General features: G+C 41.8%; 1 protein-coding gene across 1 annotated transcript in view; it reads right to left on the bottom strand.

Annotated features, from left to right (window-relative positions):
* RHOBTB3 (Rho related BTB domain containing 3) overlaps nt 1-16,361 on the bottom strand; it is a 56,912-nt gene that overhangs the window by 20,704 nt on the left and 19,847 nt on the right. The window contains exons 5-7 of the mRNA XM_043464619.1: nt 15,104-15,215; nt 12,371-12,736; nt 2,192-2,304 (exon numbers count right to left, since the gene is read on the bottom strand). Of these exons, the coding sequence (XP_043320554.1) occupies nt 2,192-2,304; nt 12,371-12,736; nt 15,104-15,215 (591 nt within the window). The remainder of the gene's footprint in view (nt 1-2,191; nt 2,305-12,370; nt 12,737-15,103; nt 15,216-16,361) is intronic.

The raw sequence follows: 16,361 nt of genomic DNA on the forward strand, positions 1-16,361 counted from the left end.
CAGAACTCTTGACCCTCTGCTCAGCCAGACAGGAAATTCAGAAAGCTTTATCTCCAAGAAATAACCAGGCGTACAACGTTAGCAATAAGAATAAAAGACACCTACTCCCCACTCTGAGTTAATCTACTAGGATGGGAAGTTAAAAGGTTTGGCGAGAAGGGAAAAAAACTTATCCTTCCTCTCAAAGAACAACATACACTCCAGGACAATATCCATGAGCAAAACAGATGATCAAAGTAGGATTATACAAACCCTGCTCCTATAATCTAAGTTCTTATACACAATATACTTTCATACACATTGAAGGAGCCAGAGGTGAGGACTTGGGGGACATAAAGGAGAGGACCAGTCAAAAATCATCGTCAGAATCTGAGGGCTTCAGAAGTCAGTCTAGAGATAAACTAGGCATAGATGGAAGTTCTTCGTGGCCGAATGGTTAGGATTCGGTAAATCCTATAAACCACGCCTGATAAACTGATTAAATGATGCCTAGTTTATCCCTCATTTTAGAGAAAGCCCTGAGAAGACTTACTCAAAGCCACAGGTAATTTGCAGCAGACACAATTTAAATGGCTATTTCCTAAATCCCAATACTCAAAGAAGAGAGACCCCCAGGAAAGCACATGAAGAAAGCATAGAACTCTTGTGTTCTCCCATCCCACAGAATAACACAGGACCCAGCTTTCCCTTCCCCAAGAAAAAGTTGCTTTATTCTTGCCACTCAAAGGAATGACTGTTCAGAATCCAACCCAAGGAAAAGCTAAGGTTTAGAACAACAGGCAACACTTCTGTCCTAACCATTTAGGTAAAGGTTATGAATTTGTACACCATGAATACATGTAGACGTATTCTAGGTATCAATAGATAAAGATTATGAATCTGTATAACAGATTTCCTTATCACCTATGCCTTGATTTTTTTCCCCCCTTTGGGCCATACCACATGGCTTACAGGATCTTAATTCCCTGACCAGGGATTGAACTCAGGCCACAGCAATGAAAGGCCAGAATTCTAACTATTAGGCCACCAAGCCAACTATGCCTTGAATTTGGGGGAAAAAAAAATGCGAGGGCAGAAGTTTGGAGAGAATATGTGTATTTTCACTGGTCTGTGAGCAAGTTCATCTAGAGAACTTTTGAAAAGCAGAGTGCAAGTCTACAATGCACATTTCTACAAAAGCATTATTTAGCTAATTAGACTGTAAGAGCTACCACCCTGCCATACACCGGCACAAGTGGCCAGCTTCTGTATACCTGCTTCAATGTGCTATTAAAACAAGAAAAGGATGGCCTTATCCCTTAATCCCATATTTTGTTTAAAAAGAATTCATTTTTTAATTTAAAGAATAGTTGGGAATCTTTATAAAAACTTAGTGCAGTTTTGAAACATTAACTTAAAATGTTAATAAACTTAGGTTATAGCATTGGCAGTCATCTGTATAAAAAATTAAAGGAATAATCATTTTTCTTACATTTAACATAAACCTCTATTCTGCTAAGCAGTGCACACAACTTATCTTTTTATCTAATGTAGTCGATTTGCTTATCACAGAATCTGAAATAAGATTCTGGCTAAACTGTATAATGTAGTCATCTTGAAAGTGAACAAATTTACTCTTAAGGCTCTCATAGACTCTGCAAAATCTCAGTTACTAGAGTTTTCATGTGCAGTAGTTTATGACCATAATCTTTGAATCTAACATATGCATTTAACTCTATACTGGATGAGAAACAAATCCTCAGCTGTCCACCTAGCCAAGGAGATTTCTCCGAACTCTTGAAAAAGACATACACTGAAACTGCCATGCCCCTGAAAACTGTTTGGAATGAAACTGCGAGCAGTGAGAAAGCATTGTCTCCAATAAGCCTGACTATAACCAGGCAAATTCAACAGCCTTCATTCTTAACATAGACTGCATATTCCCAGTGTCCCAGGGGAATGTCTCAGGGAACAGAATTCACAAACCAACATTTTAAAGACATGACTCATACATATTTGAATTCTTACATGAATTAAAATCAGAGATAGCAAGAAATCATGTGTTTATATTTAAAACATTTAAACAGCAAAAAGTATACTTAAGGAAAAAAAATACATTATCGACTTTCCTCATGACTCCCTAGTATATTCACTTCAGTATAGCAGTTAAAATTCAGAGAAAGTTAAAGTAACTTACAATAAACTAATTTACCTTTCCTGGTGTTTTTAAAATGCATTTAACTTTCTCAATTACATTTGAAACATCTCCAGAATCTTTCAATTTCTTCCTGATATCTTCTTCTAACTCTTCCCACTGGAAGGCACCTGTAAACAAATCAATATATATTGAATTTTTTGTTAAAGCAAGAAGAAAGATAAATATTTTACTGGGTATCAATGTTCCTTTTTTTAAATTTTCTTTTACTTTTTATTCATCAAACATATATTCCTGTAATTATACTAAAACATTTAAACAGCCTTCACATAAAAAAAAAAAAGTCTGCCTTCACCTAAGTTATTGCTCAAAAGCTAGAGTCTTCTTTCTGAACAGCTGCCATCTCTTTTATAACAGGCGATCAGCTAATGATAACAGCAGCGGCTAGGACACGAGCTCCCATCAAAGGGGTCCAACACTCGACTTATTTACTTGCTCTGAGTAAGAGGCGGATTTGGTCCCTTCTAAGGCTGGATTCCATGATGCCAGTCATGAAGGGCAGTGACTACCATCAGCAAAGGAACAGAATGCATTCAGAAGGTTTCACGCACTGTCAGGGTCAGACGAGGATGTTCCATAGCCAGTGCTTACAGAACCAACCGAAGACAAGAGCTGGATAATATTCTGGAGAACTACACAACTGTGACATTTGAAAAAAAAAAAAAATCACCCCATCCAGTCCCTCTCTCCCTTTTCACACCAACCCACTTTTAAGCCATCTCTTCCTCGGTTCACTTCACTCCTATCAGCCCCCTTTCCTCTGTGTCTTACAAGTCTCCTATTCCAGGATCAGCAAAACGTCTCCCCTTCCCCCAAACACTTCTCTCTTTAGCCTACAGCAGTCTCCTACCCAGCCTTCCTACTCCCTACTGGCCTTTTCTGCATCAAGTGAATCTTACTATCAATGCTGCTAAGTTTCCAAAGTACATTTCTATAGAGACTATCCCCATCCATCCCATCCCTTATGCTGCTAAGTCGATTTAGTTGTGTCCAACTCTATGCAACCCTATAGACGGCAGCCCACCAGGCTCCCCCATCCCTGGGATTCTCCAGGCAAGAACACTGGAGTGGGTTGCCATTTCCTTCTCCAATGCATCAAAGTGAAAAGTGAAAGTGAAGTCGCTCAGTCGTGTCCAACTCTTAGCGACCCATGGACTGCAGCCCACCAGGCTCCTCCGTCCATGGGATTTTCCAGGCAAGAGTACTGGAGTGGGGTGCCACTGCCTTCTCCGTTATAGACAGTCCTAAATCCTAAAAATACAACTCAAAAAGATACAAAGTGGGTGGGCACAGCTGGGAGACCCAGGTTCCAGTTCTATCTTCGCCATTAACGACTGGTATGAATTGAGCTGATTTATTCCTCTGGGTAACGTGAGATCCTTTTCTGTTTGCTCTTGATCTTTCTCTTCTGGTATTTCCCTTCAGGTAGCCAGAACTCTGCCAGGTGCCTTCATGAATACTGGGGAGTGGACAGGGCACAGAATGAACATTCACTGAACCAGTGAGATTAGGCAATTGCCGCCAGGCTGTACCAAGGAGATCCAAAACTAATCTTTTAGAATCAGATTGGCAGTCCAGTTGCTCTCAGGCCTCGTTACAGCTAAGCCCTGCAGCACTTGGCATCCCTGCCAGTCTTCAACTTCTCCTTACCTGCCCTTCATGACTACTACAGTGTATCCAGGGAGAGGGGTCGGGGAAGGACAGTCCTCATTTGAGGCATTTGCTACTCTGTGGGGTACATGCTCCCACCATGGCCAAGTTCAATACAACAACACAGAACACACCCTTGCTGCTGCTGCGAAGTCGCTTCAGTCGTGTCCGACTCTGTGCAACCCCATAGATGGCAGCCCTCCAGGCTCTGCCATCCCTGGGATTCTCCAGGCAAGAACACTGGAGAGGGTTGCCATTTCCTTCTCCAATGTATGAAAATGAAAAGGGAAAGTGAAGTCGCTCAGTCATGTCCGACTCTTAGCGACCCCATGGACTGCAGCCTACCAGGCTCCCCCGTCCATGGGATTTTCCAGGCAAGTGTACTGGAGTGGGGTGCCATTGCCTTCTCTGGAACACATCCCTAGGAATAGGTAAATACCACTGTCTCTCACACGTCTCACACTGTCTCTCTTACGTCGGCACTAGCTAGCTCCAGGGCACCCCTGCCTCTTCTTACCTTTCATCACTCTTTCTTTGACTTCACTGTTAGCTCTTCCCCCTCCTCAAATTCCCCAAGGCGTACAGTCTAGAACAAGCCCATGCTTTTTGTTTTCCTCTTCCTTAACGAATGATTTTTAACTTCAAGTCATGTACTCTTTTCACAATCTGATGAATTCTCTGGATCACTGCTCCAGAAAATATCCCACGCACGCATAGCCATTGAAGTCTACATAAAAGAGAAGGATCCCTTAGAAGCCAAGGGACCTCAGTTCAAGAAAATTCACTCTATGCCAGTGATTCTCACCCCTAGCTATTTATTACATTTACCTGGAAGATCTTTTATAAAATACCAGTGGAGAAGGTCCCATCCCCAGACAGAGATGGGGCCCAGACATCAATTTTAAAAGCCTCCAGGAAATTCTAGTGTCCGTTGAGTACTGATGACTATTGCTCTTCCTTTAGATATTTCATCCACTATCAAAACCCAGGGTCGGTGACACGCAGCAAACAGCACATGGAAGTAGTTGTGACCGATACTCACGCATGTTAAAGGAGAGCACAGGGATTGTTTCTTAAAAGTAAAGTTACGTTAACTAAAGAACACCTACAGGGTATCTCCATTCAGAAGAGTATCAGAAAGAAAACAAGCATCAAATCTAAGTGTATTAAGATTAGCAACAGGTAAATCGCTACAGGATATCAATCTGTTGGAGAACAGACACAGAACGATCCAATAACTGAAAAGAAGAGCAAGCTTAAGTTATAAGGACACTCTAATGACTGGCTTCTTTTCATAATTAGAAATGCTAATCAAATCATCTTTGACACTTAGGTCCTCATAAAGCAATAATCAGACTGAGATTTTTCTTTTCTTCTTTTGTGGTAATAACATTTAGTATTAGGCACTAAACTATGTCTGAATCTTTTGTGACCCCATGGACTGTAGCCCACCAGTCTCCTCTGCCCATGGGATTCTCCAGGCAACAATACTGGAGTGGGTAGCCATTCCCTTCTCCAGAGGATCTTTCCGATCCAGAGATCAAACCCAGGTCTTCCGCATTCAGGCAGATTCTTTACAGTCTGAGCAACCAGGGAAGCCCCAATAACATTTAACATGTGTTCCATTTTCTCAACATACTTTTAAGTGCTCAATACACTGCTGCTAACAATAGGCATGGAACTGTATGTTCCAGCAGAGCTCTAGATGTCATCCTACGTAACTGATTGTGATCTTCTTTAACCTCTTAGAGCACTTATTTACTTAGTCTTAGAGAGCATGATCTACCCACGTGCATTCAACTGTTCTTTTATGCATTGCAGAAAAGAGCATATCACAGAATAATTTCAAGAGCTGGAGAATACTACGCTCATTTCCACATATTCATTTATCCTGGCAGCATTTCAATAAGTGATGTGAAATTCTAAGGGCCATCTGTGGCAGGAAGAGCTCAAAGTTAAATTCTTGATGCTCTTACAAAGATTTCAATTGCTATCCATCTGAGATCCTGTGACTCAGGAATTTGCCAGCATAAAGGCTGTACAGAGTATTGTAAGAATGTTACAATTGTATGCCATTTAAGGATTACTCCTCAAGACCTGGAAACTGCTGGCCTCACTTTTCAGATTATTCCTCTTTCAGTGGTAAAGAATCCACCTGCCAATGAAGAAAACCCAAGAGACGTGGGTTTGATCCCTGGGTAGGGAAGATCCCCTGGGGAAAGAAATGGCAGCCCACTCCAGTATTCTTGCCTGGAAAATCCCATGGAGAGAGGAGCCTGGCGGGCTCCAGTTCATGGGGTCGCAAAGAGTCGGGCACCACTGAACATGCACATGCAATGTCAGTGGTGGTCATGAAGTACTCAGACATTATGCAATGTTAGCAGCTATCCAAGAGGAGATTAACATATGCACTTTCACTGTGTCTGTTTGCTCAGAAATTTGAATATGAAAATGAACAGAGGCCTTCATTACAGGGGTAAAGTGTTAACCAGAGTATTAAAAGGCCTTTTCTAAATACGAAACTCAAATGTCCACGGTAGACACGATATCTACAACATTTCAAATTCCTAAAGGTTAAAAGAAAATTATAAAAAAAATTTTTTTTAATTTTAAAAAGAATGGAGACATTTTCTGTCATTTGGTTCATTTTTTTTTTTTTTTTAAAGGAGGAGACAGGTTTAATAGGGTTTTTCAGCCCGTGTTTGCTCAGGGCAAACATTCCAGGGCACACCCTGTCACGGGTTCTACCTCTACCTCCCGGTCCAAATGACGTGAGCACAACCAGCTTCTGTCTTCCACGGTTCCCAACATGACCCGCAGCAAGGCCTGGGCTGCAAGGAGGAAACCAGTGCGAAACTGGGTCTTAAGACTTGTGCTCTGTTCAAAAGTTGTTAGATGTTTGACAACAATAAGACAAACAAACAGAAAATACACAAGCCCGGCCTCTTTAAGTTTCTGAGGAAAAAAAAAAATTAGGTTTCAAATTTTAGTTTGCTTTAATTAAAAAATATTTTTTTAAATAAGCAACCTATGCACCAGGAAAAGATCAAAGGGCAAAAACAAAACATCAGAAAACGTTTATAGACATTTGAGATCGGGAATCTGGTTGATTTTTCTTCTCAATTAATTGTATTTTGCTGAGATGGTAGTCTTTTTAAACACAGTGAACAGTATCACTTTTGCCTGAGTCTGAGGTTATACCGAGTAAATAATTAAAGAATAATTATTAGGCACCTGCTGCAGCATTTATTTTCCTTTTACCTCAACCCACATCCAGGTCTCCCTGCAGCCCCAGGTCAGTGGCCTGTGGCCAGTGTGTACCTGGCTCTACCTCTTGACTGAGTCACATGCAAACAAAGTTCAGAGCAGAAAGGTAAGAGCTAAGTGTCAGACTAGGAAGTCCAAGCCCTGAACTGGTGGGGGGTTTGCAGCTCAGCAAGCTCCCCCTGTCACCACGCACCTCTGGCTTCTAGTCACTGTTGCCAGGCTCACTTGGTTTCCACCCAACCACGAAGCATCGACTTTCCTCAACTTCAGGCAGGGGGTGCAAGAACGCATGGACAGCCCCTGCTCCAGAGAGCGCTGTGCTATATCAGTCAGCCTGGCAGGCGTCCCACTCTGATCCCGTGCCCTCACACCAATCACTGGGCTCCTCTTCAGGGCCTCGGGGAGGAATTCCGGGCCCTCAGCCCCTGGCTGTGGCTGGTGGTCCCACTCCTTCCCAGAGCAGGTGCTGCAGCAGCCTGTGGTACAAAGCATCGGCACTGCCTGGAGACCACCGGCAGTGCAGACCCTCACGCATTCAGGGGATCAGAGCTGACAGACAGAGCGCCACCAAGAACGATGGACGGACGCTTGTTACACTGTCCAGGAGGCGGTGATCAAAACCATCCCCAAGAAGAAGAAATGCAAAAAAGGCAAAATGGCTGTCTGAGGAGGCCTTACAAAAGCTGAGAAAAGAAGAGAAGCGAAAGGCAAAGGAGAAAAGGAAAGATATATCCACCTGAATGCAGAGTTCCAAAGAACAGCAAGGAGAGATAAGAAAGCCTTCCTCAGTGATCAGTGCAAAGAAATAGAGGAAAATAGTAGAATGGGAAAGACTAGAGATCTCTTCAAGAAAATTAGACATACCAAGAGAACATTCCATGCAAAGATGGGCTCAATAAAGGACAGAAATGGTATGGACCTAACAGAAGCAGAAGATATTAAGAAGAGGTGGCAAGAACACACAGAAGAAAAAATAAAAAAATAAAAAAAAAAAAAAGAACACACAGAAGAACTATATAGAAAAGATCTTACCAGATAACCATGATGGTGTGATCACTCACCTACAGCCAGACATCCTGGAATGCAAAGTCAAGTGGGCCTTAGGAAACATCACTACAAACAGAGCTAGTGGAGGTGATGGAATTCCAGTTGAGCTATTTCAAATCCTAAATGATGAGGCTGTGATACTGCTGCACTCAATATGCCAGCAAATTTGGAAAACTCAGCAGTGGCCACAGGACTGGAAAAGGTCAGTTTTCATTCCAATCCCAAAGAAAGGCAATGCCTAAAATGCTCAAACTACCACACAATTGCACTCATTTCACACGCTAGTAAAGTAATGCTCAAAAATTCTCCAAGCCAGGCTTCAGCAATACTTGAACCAAGAACTTCCAGATGTTCAAGCTGGTTTTAGAAAAGGCAGAGGAACCAGAGATCAAATTGCCAATATCCACTGGATCATCAAAAAAGCAAAAGAGTCCAGAAAAACATCCATTTCTGCTTTATTGACTATGCCAAAGTCTTTGACTGTGTGAATCACACTGACTACACTAAAGCCTTTGACTGTGTGGATTACAACAAACTGTGGAAAATTCTTAAAGAGACGGAAATACCAGACCACCTGACCTGCCTCCTGAGAAATCTCTATGCAGGTCAAGAAGAAACAGTTAGAACCAGACATGGAACAGCTGGTTCTAAACAGGGAAAGGAGTATGTCAAGGCTGTATATTGTCACCCTGCTTATTTGACTTATATGCAGAGTACATCATGCGAAATGCTGGGCTGGAGGAAGCACTAGATGGAAGCAAAACTGCAGGGAGAAATATCAATAACCTCAGATGTGCAGATGACACCACCCTTATGGCAGAAAGTGAAGAAAAATTAAAGAGCCTCTGGATGAAAGTGAAAGAGAAGAGTGAAAAACTTGGCCTAAAACTCAACATTCAAAAAACTAAGATCATGGCATCTGGTCCCAGATGGCAAATAGATGGGGAAAAAGTGGAAACAGTGACAGACTTTATTTTCTTGGGCTCCACAATCACGGTGGATGGTTACTGCAGTCATGAAATTCAGCTTGCTCCCTGGAATAAAAGCTATGACCAACCTAGCCAGCATATTAAAAAGCAGAGACATTACTTCACCGACAAAGATCCATCCAGTCAAAGCTGTGGTTTTCCTAGTAGTCACGTACAGATGTGAGAGTTGGACCATAAAGAAAGCTCAGCGCCAAAGAATTGATTCTTTTGAACTGTGGTGTTGGAGAAGGCTCTTGAGAGTCCCTTGGACAGCAAGGAGATCAAACCAGTCAACCCTAAAAGAAATCAGTTCTAAATGTTCATTGGAAGGACTGATGCTGAAGCTGAAGCTCCAATACTTTGGGCACCTGATTTGAAGAACTGACTCACTGGAAAAGACCCCAGTGCTGGGAAAGATTGAAGGCAGGAGGAGAAGGGGACCACAGAGGATGAGATAGTTGGACAGCATGATCGACTCAATGGACATGAGTTTGAGCAAGGTCCAGGAGTTGGTGATGGACAGGGAGGCCTGGTGTGCTGCAGTCCATGGGGTTGCAAAGAGTCGGACGCGACTGAGCAACTGAACTGAACTGATGCCCCACCAGGGCCCACCAAATCAGAATCTGCATATTAACAAGGTCACCAGGTGACTGGCAGGTACTTTAAGGTTTGAAGAGTACTGGTACAGGTGATAGAGAGGCTGCAAGACCAACCACCTATTTTTAGGATGTTGGCCGTCCTTAGGCTGAGCTCCAGAATAACAGTGCCTCCTGACTGCATTCCTGTCTTGCCTGCTCTTCCACCTTCCCACCATCACTAGAGAGGATCTTTCCAAAGCCCAGTCTGATCGTGCATAAAGCTCTAGAACAGCTTCTCAGGACCGCAGGAGCAGCTCCCACGGGCCCTGCCAGCCTCATCTCCTTCCAGCCATCACCTCCCACTCCATGCTCCACCCATGGAAACTACCTGTGGTTCCCAGAAAAAAGCAGTCACCAAAGGTTACATGTGCATTAGTGCAAGTTTCTCAACATATTCATTTCTCTCAGAAAGCATTAGAGTGTGAATACATGAACGACTTATAATAGGTAGTCAACTCTGGGGAAGGGTCCTAGGGAGTGAGAACTTTCTTCTTTTCTCTCCCCCCTTTTTCCATCTGCATGTATGAATTTTGCAGTTTAAAAAAAAGTTACTCAAAAAAAAAAAAAAAAAAGTTACTCCCTAGGAGAAAAATAAGCAGGTTCTGTCACTGGACATACATTTAGTTATTTTATTGCTACCATATTAAAGAGGACAGAACTGACCTTAAAGTGTTCATGTGCTTTTGAAAGTATTTAATGGATACTGTGGGAAACACGCTGAATAATTCATGACTTCAACAGCAGACTCATTGAAAAAAAAAAAAAAACCAAACACTTCCATCATGGTTCTCTGACATATCATTAAAGACATTTTTTTTCTTTGAACATGTAAACATTTTGGCTTTTCAAAATTAGTCCTAATTCTGAGCTGTGAGATTCTAAGTTTAAACATAAAAATCTGTTGTACTAAATGAAGTCTCTAGCTTATCTGATTTGTTCACATAATGATTCACAGCTCCTAGAGTCTACTCATTAGTTCAGCCTACCCTTACAGACAGGCTGCCATGCCGAAGGCACTGACTATGCTGGTATGCTCTGTAGGGGTGCAATAGTCCAAGCAAATATTCACTTAATGGATTTAAGATTTATACCACCACATTCAACTCCAATACATGTATTTTCAATCCACTTAAATCTGCATGCTACAACTGTATTTTTCACAACCATTAACTTCTTAACTTGCAAAACTAAACACAGCTCCAATGAGAAAAAGAAAAATCTTATCATCAATCATTTGAACGGAAGGCTATGCAAATCTCTGATGCTAAGTCATACTTTTTCTCTACTTGCAAACATTTCATCAGTCTGCAATTCTAAAGTCGAAAAACAGATTATAAATGTTTCTCCAGACACGTTCCAGAGAATTAGCAATCTTAACCTAATAATTCATCAGCACATGGTTCCAGGCAGAAAAAGAAAATTAAAGAAGAGAGAAATCTTCAGAAAATGTGTACTTAGATGCTTACTTTAAAAATCACTTTACATCCATTCTTTTCTGTTCTTAAATAGGACACTTAAATGTGAGTATCCAATTTATCTGCTAAAATGCTGTGCTCAGGTACTCAGTCGTGTCCGATTATTTGTGACCCCATGGACTGTAGCCCGCCAGGCTCCTCTGTCCATAGGGATTCTCCAGGCAAGAATACTGGAGTGGGTGGCCATGCCCTCCTCCAGCGAATCTTCCCAACCTAGGGATTGAACCCAGGACTCCTGCATTACAGGTGGATTCTTTACCAGTTGAGTTACCCAGGAAGTCACCCTGTTAAAATAACTCAAATTAAAAAGTCTGATCTTTAGAATATATGTGCTATACTGAGCTTTTAAAAGGATAAGAAGAAACGCAATTGATAAGCTGAATCTTACAAAGATAAGGGCACAGAAGTAAATAAAGTAGTTTGAAATAGTCACAAAGTTAATTAGATATCAGTCTGAACTAACTTTAGATACTGTTTCTAGATGCTAAACTGAATGCAATGATCATGGTAATTTCTCCCTTCAATTTCCTCCAAAATCTGAGTCAAATAAGAATAAGTAAGTAAAGACACTTATTTTCATATATATTTGAAGATTTTTATTTCTTTAAAGTTGAACCAATGAATTCTTGAATACTGAATATTCAAAATGAATTTTGAATATTCTTTTAAATATAACGGCTTCCCTAGTGGCTCAGACGGTAAGGAATCAATGCGGAAGACCCAGGTTCGATCCCTAGGTCAGGAAGATCCTCTGGAGAAGGGAATGGCTACCCCCTGCATTATTCTTGCCTGGAGAATTCCATGGACAGAGAAGCCTGGAGGGCTACAGTCCATGAAATCGCAAAGAGTTGGACACAACTGAGTGACTAACACTTAAATACTAACATACTCGCTCAATAGGAAAAGAGGTTATTCTTTCTACAGGCAGATGTAAAACCAAGGCAAGACTTGTAAGGAGAGAGGAAGCTTGGACCAATTCCTGTGGATAAAGCAAATATTATTTCATTTACAATCATCACCTCAGATAGTATGAAGAAGAGAAGGATAAAACCAACCAGTACACATGAAGACCACGGGCATACTTCATTTCAGAAGCGTATGAGGCTGCACCAGAACCATCTGACAAGATACCTGAATAAATGAAGCGCAGGATGTCCGCTAAGCAAGAACAGAAGAAGGCGTCTTTCACGATGACTCGTAAGGGTGGGTTGCCCGGAGACTCCTGGCTAGCACCTGGGAACGCAGGGTCTCTGTTTATAGTGAAGAGATCCTGGGTGGTCTGGATGATGCTGGAATCCTGGATGTCGGCGGGGCTCTTCACGCTGAAGAGCAGCATGAAGACGTGGCTGACGGCGCAGAGGACGATCTTGTGGGCCTCAGCCACCGCCTCCAGGTCTGGGCCGTGAAACACCACGTCCACACACTGGCAGCAGAGCAGCAGGTTGTTCAAGTCGGCGTTATAATGCGACGCTTCAGCCTTCAGGACGGGCATTTTCTCTGTTCCAGGACAGAAAATAAGAACAAACCGCTCTTTAGGTCTACAGACCCCCGTCCCTTCAGGTTTAAACACAATAAGACAATATTTTTTTTTAACATTATTAGGTTGAACCATAGGAAGTTGCCAATATTTGGCCTTTTTGCACCCAGAAAAACAGCACCTTTTCTATAGCTTACTCTCATATAAACTAAGTATCCAGAAATGACACAGATACACAGAAATACTGTATTTACTTTTTATGGTACAAATGAAACATGTACCAATGCCATAAAGAGCGTTTCTTGCTATGTGCGCCCCCACATGAAACATTTCTCCAAATACTGGATTTTAAGTATGTTGGCTGTCATCATTCTTCACCTGATAAAAAACACAAAGAAATTTCTAAGTAAGTTCTGAAGAGTCCAACCTCACATCTAAGGTTGTTTTCCTCCCGGAATGACTGGAGACAAGAGGAATGAATTGTTAAAACTGCAGCCTCTCAAAAGCCAGGGTTCAGTCTTGGACTCGATGGTTTAAAACCATCTTGACCATTTCATTCTGATGCTAAAATTTTGTCTTTCCCTTCTAGTAAAACACTATGCCGCCCCACCACCAGCTTCTTCCTCTCGGCACACGTCAGGGAGATTGCTGGCCAGGCTCCATGATTTCCACAAGGGGATGCAACCTTCCATTCTCTAGTTTGATCACTAACAAAATTAGAGTAGCCTCCATCAATTTAGAACATCGGCCCAGAGAACCACAGCCCAGGTCCTCATCATAGACTCTAAATGTAAATGGTCTGCTAACTTTCATCTAAAGCTATGCCCAGGAAAACGTGACCTGTGAAGGTTTGTCTGAAGGATATACAATCACCCAAACCAGTACAATTCAGCCTTCTTCAGGAATAAAGATAATTCTTTATTCTAAAGCAAAACTCCAGTCTACAAACTGGACAACAAGATAAGCTGGGGGCCAGGCTCCTTCTGCCCTGTACCCTATCCATCCTCTTCTCTCCATCACCAGAGGCACCCTACAGACCCGGAGAGTCTGAGAACAGTTTATAGAAACCGTGTGCCCCAAAGCCCGGGATCGGTCTTCAGAAGTCAGCGCCAGAACAAACGTGCTTGTGTGGACCCTGAGTTACGATCAGCAGTATGCCACAGCTCTGCCATGGGAGGAGCGCACCTGCCCACCATCTCACCTGGTGGCCCCAAATGAAGACCTGCAGGTTGTAGTGCTAAACGACCTGAAGAATTTTGCCTTGTCTGAGCAACTGGTATGTTTTCTCTTCTTGGTTAACAAGAACTAAGAACTTATGCATGGTATCATTGACTTGGCTATTCACCACTCATCTTTGCATCCAGGAAGTAATTAAGGCCCCAGGGTTTGCTACATAACAGACCACCTCACCCCTTTCACCCTGCACATTACAAAGCTCAAAGCCAATTTTACAGTCTGTGTTGCCACATTTTTGGAACTGACTTCCCATACAAAATTACACTCTCTTGGCTTGTTCATGTACATTCATTCATTCACCAAATGCTTATCAAGTACAAACAATATCCATAATTACTTGATCTGAACAGAGTACTATTTTACCACTGCTATTACAAAATTATCCAATAAATTCTGGTAAGTTGATATAATTTATTTTTAATTTTTTTCTTCTAACCCTATATCATGAACATTTTCAAACAGCTAAAAAGTTCAAAGAATGATACAATAAGCACACATATATCTTGCCCTTAAATTCTCTAATTATTAACACTTTCCTTCTTGGTCTTATCTTTAAATTTTCTCTCTCCCTTTCTCCTTCACTCACAAACCATTTAAAAGTAAGTTGTAATCATCAGGATACTTTAGTTCTAAATATTTTCATGTTTACTCATAACTCATATTTATCTCCTAAGAATAAGGACTTTCTTCTACTAAACACAATACTATTATCATATGTAAGAAAATCAACAGTAATTCCATAGTATCATCTAATTTCTCATCCATAGTGAAATTTTACCCAATTGTCCCAAGAACATCTTTTAGATGTTTTTATGGAGCCCGTATCCACGCAAGGTTCATGCATCGTATCTGGTTATTTCTCACTGGCCTGTAATTTAGAGCAGCAGGCTACCATACACACCATTCTTACAAGAATCTGTAGGTTCAAGTTTTCAAGACAATAGTCCTCAAAATGTGATCCAGGTGCCACCTGCTTCAGAATCATCTGGAAGGCTTATTTAAAAATCAGATTCAGACTCCATCTCAGATTCACTGAAGGATGCCAGGTGAGTCCTGAACACACTCAAATGTGAGAACAATTGCCCCCAGGCTTTTGAAATGATCTACAATAAATATCAACGGAATGTTCAGACACGGGCTAATAAATGCACCTGGCTGTTCAAGCTGAGGTGGTCTAATTCCATGAAACGAGTTGCTCATCTTCCTTCTCTTCATTTTTTCACTTGTCTTCTGATTTAAGGCTTGGATCATGAAATATTCCAACTAAAACAAGAATCAAATGTTAATTAAAGCTCTGACAAAATTATGTATCTGACATGATTATTTGGACCCCAAATCACAGCTGCCAGGACCATCTACATGTATGCCTTAGCCAGTGCTTTTCAATTTTTTTTATTTTTTAAAAAAATCTATCAGGTAGAACAGTCTGTGTCTTGTCTAAACATAAACTATCATTCAAGGAAAAAACTGTACTTTCTCTTGAATAATCAAGAGTGCCAAGCAGTACATCCATGTGACTATCAATAACCATCTCACGGGCAACTATAACAACTAACACTAGAAAAATTCAAACCAAGAGCAGATCTCTAGCTTTGGGTCACATATGCTCACAACAATTCCGTAAGTTCACATGTGCTCTACTTTTTTTCCTGAACAAATTACTTTGAAATGCAGCCATCATTTCATAAATTAAAAATCTTAACCACACGCACTTACACAGCTCTGGGCATGTGACGCCTGGGGCAGAAGTACAAAAGGAGGTCCACATACCACCTACCTAAATATTTAAATGCTGCAAATCAAGAAAATAAACTGCTACATAAAATATGTTCTATCCTCCTGCTTTGCCTAGTATGTCATCATTTAAACTGGAAGGCCTGGTTCAGATTTAAATTCTGAGACTCCTCAGAGTTTCCTGCAGCAGAGAGAGCTGTGGCCCCTGACTCCTGAGACCCAAGACCACCCTTCTCCTCTCTGCCTGCCCACCTCCCACTCCCCTACCTGCGGGCGCCGGTGCATGCAGGCAGACATCCACACCTACACAACTGAGGTCCAGCCACTCTGCCCTTCCCTACTCATATCCAGCCACGCCTCGGTCACCTCTCAGGCCTCGGGGTATGCATTATCAGAGCTGTGAACCACCTTCAGGTAGATGGACCCAGGGAAGAGGCTGGAACCGACTGGGCAAACAGACTCAGCACCAGCTGGTCAGAGGACTCGGGACGCTGGGTTTTGGAGCGTGGTCAAGGCACAGAACGCAGTGCTCTATGTTAACTATGTAGTAATAGTTACACAATCACAATAGTAAAATTGGTTTATCAGTTTTCACAATCAATAACCAGACAAAGAATAGAAGACAATTACAATTGCACGCCATGGGGAGCATGATTAGACTATCAATATCAAATA

The sequence above is a fragment of the Cervus canadensis genome, chromosome 4 (assembly GCF_019320065.1).
Source record: "Cervus canadensis isolate Bull #8, Minnesota chromosome 4, ASM1932006v1, whole genome shotgun sequence".
NCBI lineage: Eukaryota > Metazoa > Chordata > Mammalia > Artiodactyla > Cervidae > Cervus > Cervus canadensis.